The sequence below is a fragment of the Sipha flava genome, unplaced genomic scaffold, assembly GCF_003268045.1.
Source record: "Sipha flava isolate LNK unplaced genomic scaffold, YSA_version1 274_pilon_pilon, whole genome shotgun sequence".
In the NCBI taxonomy this organism is placed as follows: Eukaryota; Metazoa; Arthropoda; class Insecta; order Hemiptera; family Aphididae; genus Sipha; species Sipha flava.
This window is the reverse complement of record NW_020272939.1, coordinates 312,826-319,697: the sequence shown is the minus strand read 5'-3', so window position 1 is coordinate 319,697 and position 6,872 is coordinate 312,826. Positions and strand designations below refer to the sequence as shown.

The 6,872-nt window shown below is 45.1% G+C and overlaps 1 protein-coding gene across 1 annotated transcript; it reads right to left on the bottom strand.

Moving 5' to 3' along the window:
- Positions 1-1,950: 1,950 nt before the first annotated feature.
- LOC112685363 (glutamic acid-rich protein-like) lies at positions 1,951-3,664 on the bottom strand. Its single transcript, XM_025557219.1, has one exon. The coding sequence runs from the start codon at positions 3,553-3,555 to the stop codon at positions 2,191-2,193; it is 1,365 nt and encodes a 454-aa protein (XP_025413004.1). The 5' UTR covers positions 3,556-3,664; the 3' UTR covers positions 1,951-2,190.
- Positions 3,665-6,872: the final 3,208 nt, after the last annotated feature.

The following is a 6,872-nucleotide window of genomic DNA, read 5'->3' as shown; positions in this document are numbered from 1 at the left end:
CGATGATACCCGGTGTGTCTCCTTTGTGTCTGGCGTGCACGGAACGCTTTTTACCGGGGGTCACGTTCGAGCAGCGCGCGCGAGAGATCTGTCGACGACCACGTGGGTGCGCTTATAAGGACCAAGACACACGTGCAACCGGTGGATAATAATAATAATAATAATAATAATGGATAAAACAATATCGTCCGACCAGCCACGTACCACTCGTGCGTGCGCGCGTGTGTGAACAACAATAATGACGGCGATAATACGCCCTCGGGTAGGGAAAGGACGAGGAGCCAGTGCGGTAATTCGATATCCGATTTTTATTAAGATGTATAATATGTAGACTGAAACGCGACGAGCTCTTGAGATCGAACCGGAGCCCAGATAAACATCATCGGCCGGGGGTCGTGCTCGACGAAAAACAAAACGAAATCACGCTCCGGTGACGGAGCACACAAAAATGCAAACGACAATACGTGTGTATTGTATAATGTTACGCTCGTAGTAAACGTGTAGGCGAATACACGATCGTATTCGATTTGGTCGGAGAGAAAATACGCCCAACCTGTATAGGTAAGGACGTTTCCGTGCGCGCGCGCGTATTGCCTCGCGCCGTTTCCATCGCACAATCGTAATAACCGTACGGTGGACGGGGTTAGATTCGTAATAACATAACATTAAATCATTACGTCACAACGACCGACGTGTGGATCCATTGGTTTTCGATTATTAGTGTTGGTATAGCGTGCACAGTGACGTGACGACGTGTTATTAGTTTTATCAACACCTTTTTATCCTTTATTTTTTCCTTGCCGATCCGGTCGACGCGATACAACACAGTGCGTTGTAGATTACTATTACGTCGTACGCGCACGTACAGGCGCGCGGGGTCGTACGCAGAGGCGAGAAGTGATTTTTTATCGTGTACCTGCGTCGAGTACGTGATTTCAAATGTTCCGAATACCGTGGATATCTCGCATCGTCGACACCGCCTGGCCAATTTCGATGATCCGGAGTTTTTCTCGGCTGTACAACGAAGAAGCGATCGTCGGACCCACTCGAGGTTCGGCGGGTCGACGTTAGGGAGTTGTTTTCAAAGTGAAAACATCGACGAGCACACTGCACAAACAAGACGGGATTATAAAAACATTTAACGTTTTTCACTCGTCCCGTATTAAGGTCCAAAACGAGTGCGATAACTAATCATGGTTTAGTAGCTTGTGATTACATTTTAATTGATTGAGTTGGTAATAATGTGTGTTGTACGTTGAAAGTAAATGTTTAGATTTCAAATAAATCGCTTTTTGTTGTATTTGTTGAGAAAATTGATGTTCATGTTATCACAAAAAAAAAAAAAAAAATGTGTAGAATTAAAGAAAATGATAAAAAAATGTATTTCCTTCGTAAGCTCGAATAAACTATCCCACCACTATCCCCCGATATAATTCAAGTTTTTACTAAAAGTTCGCGACTTCAAACTAATCAGGAATCACTGCAAGCATTCTTAAAACCAGGATTGCGGTGAGAAAATCGACGCAGGCCTGATAGTAATAACAACACGAGCTATATATATTCACGTTGTAACCATGAAACCGAATCTCGGAAACTGTTTTTTTTAACGGTTTTTATTGATCGAATGAATGTAATGTAAATATTTATTCGTTTTTAATTGGACTGAAACTGTTATGGATCTATCGACGTCTAGTATGATTTTATTATATTATTTAAGCAATAAACTCTTTTCACACGTATTCCTCACAAAAATCATGCGCATCAACATCATACGCCGTCGGCGTATTTTGTTTCAATCGATATTTCAAAGGACCCAGACTCGGGGGTAACGTAAATAAAAACTATGTTATTTTTAATTTTTAACCAAACACGTTTTCTTTTTTGTTAATTAAAATACAATAAAAATATACAATATATTCTTATTATGACACATGTCATAACACTTAAAAAAAAGAAAACAAAAATTATGAAAAAACCTTAAATATTATAGCAAACACAATAATTGTAGACAGAAACAAGTTGTATAAAAAAAAATTATAACAGATATACATGTAAACATTATAAACACTTTCCTCGATAAACCTGCGACGCGCACAAACGCCATTATGTATTGTGATGTAGCAGCGTATTACCGATGGAGTGAAAAAAGTCTTCACGCTACGCCACCGTAGTCATCATAGTAAGTCAGAATCAGAAGTATCCGTCCTTTGAGAAGTAACCTCCACCACCGGCATCGGCGTGCCCGTATTTTTCGCCTTCCTTGACGCCTCCCTTCTTGGAGAACTCAGACTGCTGACCGTGGTGAGCCTGTTCACCGGCCTCGGACTTGTGGCCCTTGGCTTGTTCGTACTTCTTACCGTGATCGCTTTCGGCCTTCTTCGACCCGTGGCTCTCGTGGTATCCCGTGTCCGAGTGTCCCTTCTTCTCGCTTCCTCCCTTCTCCTTGGCGTGTTTCTCCGACTCGTGTTTGTGTTCCTCGTGTTCGCCGCCGTCATGTGACTCATCGTAGAACACCTCGTCCTTCTTGTACTCGTCCTTGTGATGGACTTTGTGGAATCCGGACGTCTTTTTGCCCTTCTTGTGACCGCCTTTTTTGATCACCGAAATGCCTTTCTCGCCATGATTGCCTTGGTACGCTTCGCCATGATGCTGCGCCTGATCCACATGTCCTTTTTTCTCGCCCGCTTTTTCTTCTACCTTCGACTGTTTTTCTTCTGCACCGTAATCTTCCTTCTCACCTTTATCGTAGGCCTCTTCCTTCTTGAATGCCTTTTCCGCTTTCTCTCCTTCTTCCGATTTGTGACCTTCCAAGAACTTCTGGCCCTGTTCCTTTTCAAAATGCTTTTCCTTGTCGAACTCGCCACCACCACCATAACCGGCTGATCCGATATACCGACTGCCCTCTTTGTTCAAGTCACCGGAGATTTTGCTCTCTGCCGGTTTTTCTTCTACGATTTCTTTGATATTTTTCGGCAGCGGTTTAGTAGGTTCTTTGGCGTTTTTCGGCGCCGCTTTCGATTCTTCGAACGTTTCCTCGTCTTTGCTCTCCTTCTTCGGCTTTTTGTGCTTGTACTTCCTCCGGTTGGACGGCGTCAGGTCCGCCCTCCGGCCGTTCGGCACTCCCAGAACGCTGTCCAAGTCTTCGTCGTCGTCGACCCCAATGCTCTCTCTGGAAGATTTTGCCGGCCGCCGTTCCTCCGGGAATCTGAACGGTCTCTGTTCGGGCCCTTCGTCTCGGGCCCGCGATGCGGACGGATGCTTGTTGTACGATCGGTACTCCGAGCGTTCCGGTTCCGAGTCGCGGTGCGCTTTCCTGGTATTGGACGCCTTGAACGTATTGTACTCGCGTCGCGGCACCTTGGACGTCTCCACCAGGCTGTACGAACTACTCACGCCGGACGTGTCGCCCACCGGCAATATTTCCACGTTGGAGCCCAAGCCCAGGTACGAGTTCTGCAGCTGCCGCTTGTGTCGGGCCATCACCGACACGGAGGTGGCCGAGAGGAACGGCCACATGGCGGCGATCATCGCGGCACACCTCATGGTCAACAACATGGTCGCTAGGTGACGGGGGGGACGTGGTGAGAACGGACACTGCTGAGACGCGCACTGCTGCGAACGATTCGGAAGACCAACGGGGCGCACTGTCTCGCGCCGCACCGAAACTGTACACTGACGATGCGTGTCAGATTTTCTACTTATATAAATATCCCGGACGTACCCCCGACCGACGGATCGGCCACCGGTTCGAGACGAATCGCCGCGGTTGCGAAATCCTTACGGGAAAATTCCCCACGGCAAACCATCCGTGTGCGCGCGCGCGCGCGGCAAGGACGAACACGTTCACGGGTTTTCCTCCGCCCAGCCGTTTCCATGGTCGTCGCGCGTGTGAGGTTACGCGGTGCGCTCGCGGAGTGTTATGCCAATAACAACGATAATGGTTGACGGTTATGACAATGGCAAAACGGTTTAACTTCTGTCGGGCGCGAAAGCGACGTCGCCAAGGGTACGCGCGTATCCGCCGGTGCATTGCGCGCGAGCCTTGGACCATCCGACGAACCGTACGAGTACCAGCTACGCGTGTAACTCGGTTACGGGTCGATGTGGGTTTGTTTGGTTTTTTTTCTTCGCCACCAAGACGGTCGGCTACGTGAACATTTCAACGGTTAAACGTTCGCTGAACAGTACAACCGTATAGCAGCCGTACGTTACGGGTAGGGTAACCGCTTCGTCGGCGAACAAACGTCACGTGATCGGGCGCACCGAAACCGATCGAACCCGTCCAGGAATCGATCGGCGCTCAAAGTGACTCGCGGGAGTCGACTCGCCGACACCGTGGCTCGCGTAATAAACGCCGATCATTTCCCCGGGTGCCGCTGTACACGAAATACACGATGACCGTACGTTCATGCCGTCGTCAACGCGATAATATTAACATTTAACGTTCTAACGGGTGTTTGCACACGGTTATTGTTTTATTACGATCGCGTGCGATGAGAATTCACTCGGAGCGTCACGCACGTGCCGCGCCGAACGGGTTGTTGTAGTACGGCGCTTGTAAAATTAATATTTTCCGGTCGACGGCGTTTCTCGATTAATTACATCGAAACTGATTGTACCCGATACCGTGGTGTTCGATCGGTGCGCATAATAAGTGTACGTTGCGCCTACTCGTCGGCGGAAAGAACGGTACGGTGTACGTTCAAAACGTCCCATATGGTGCGCGTCCGAACGGTACGTATTTGCATAATGATAGGCCGTGCACGCGGGGCACGATGTATACGCGGTGACATACGCTTAGGAATAGGTAGCACGCGTGCACGTACATCACGGACAAATTATGCGCGTGTCGGACACCCGGTGTACGCGCGCGCGATGTGCTATGATAAATACGCGCGCGCGGGGAACAAAACGAAAATTAAGTCGAAACTTAACCCTTTCGGTGGTTAGCCTCCGTTCAATAATAATACCGCCATCGAAACCACTCGTACGGCCTGACAGCCGTAAATTGCCCGTGAAGCAATTTACCGTGGAAAATTTAATCGTCTCCGATGTGTACGGCGGATAGAGAGAGACAGTGCCCGAGTGTGTGTACGTCGTATTATACACGAGCGCGCGCGCGCTCGTGTGTGCGGGGGAGGGGCACAAAAATTAAAAAAAACAATACCGCTGAGGCACCGTTGTGTGGCGTGTGCATCGCACATGATGTTACTTTTGGCGATTAATAAATTATTATTGTGCTACGGTTATTATGATCGTTACCGGAGCATAACCCCGTTGCTGCTGACCGCTCGGCGACTTCGACGACGACGATGTGACGAGGACACATCACTTGTGAACGTCGTAAACACCGTTAATTGTCCGACGTTAATAACACGGTTTATTGTAAACGAATGCGTTCAATCGCCGTCCGAACAATATAATAATCGATTATTTCCGTGGGCACGCGTAATAATATGATATTACGGATGGATCGTTATGTGCAGTCGTGAAACGTAGTGTGCGGTTAATATTGCGTTTTGCACCACAACAGCAGCAGCAGCACAACCGTACGAACATCAGCGGTCTGCACGATCGTAGGCATAATGCTGCGTTATCAGACGAATCATAAGTAACACGTTCAATGTGCGGATCGCAAGTTGAGATTAATTGCACGAACTCCGTACGAACCCGCGACGACGTCTACTCCGGTCGATGTTACGTTCGGATACTGTTTTTTGAGCTTTGTTCGAGATTTTTGTTTTTTCCCCTACGAACATTTTTAAGCCCAATACGTGTTGCGTACGTTACGTTTCTCTTACGGATTCGATTGGGTCCGTTTGAAATCGGAAACGAAAACGAAAGGATATCGGGCGTTGTACGACACAGTATATAACGTTTTTGTTGCTCGAAACAGCTAACCGTTAAACTGTTGAGCGAAAAGTGTACGGCTTGTAGTGTGACGTAAATTATTTAATTCCGACTCCAAGGAAACGAATTGAGTAATGATAATATCATTGTCGTTTTACGCTTCCGATTTCGTGTTTGCGTGAGGTTAATGATTCTTTAGCACACATAACAAGTTTCTTCGTAACGATTAAACAGTAATAGGTTTTGTTTTATAACAAATGATTCGTCATCGAAACAACCGTGATCGGTTATAAAGCGTCGAACAAATCTTCGGTTCAATATTATGGCTAATGCGATTAACGCTTAGCAGATATGCAAAACAATAGGTTCACGGAAAATCGATGAAAATATTGTTCGAAAAGGTAATGTATGACGAACAATTATTCCGAGACGAAAACGTTTAAAGTTATTACTATACGCAGTATCGGAATGAATAACAAAAAAAAAAAATAAACTAAAATCCATACCTAATTTAAGTATTACAAGTTAGTGAATTTGATGAATTGTGATTAAAACTAATAAAAAAAATGTGCAGCTCCAAAAATTTGGCAAAATCTTAACTGATCATAGAACACTAAGATAATACACAAAAATCGCATTTACGATACGAGACGTACAGCAATGATTGCTTATTATACGTATATAATTATTAAAGTACCTGTATTGAATCTAAAATTGAACAAAACGTGTAATAATTTCCTTCTTTTTTTTTTATTTTTCTACAATAATATATTGGCAATTCACAATATTATGTAATTATAACTTGTGTTGCTGTAGTCAATAGTTAACATTGTATAAAATATTCATATACTGTATAAGATGATAAAACAATTTTACATCAATTGAAAATATTGTAAAATTTCAAACAGATCTTTCACCCAATTATAAATAAATTATAAACATGTTTTATTTTTATAAAATTGAATTTGAGTAAATATATGAAAATGTTCGTTATTGGTTTAGTAGAACATATTTCAAAAGAA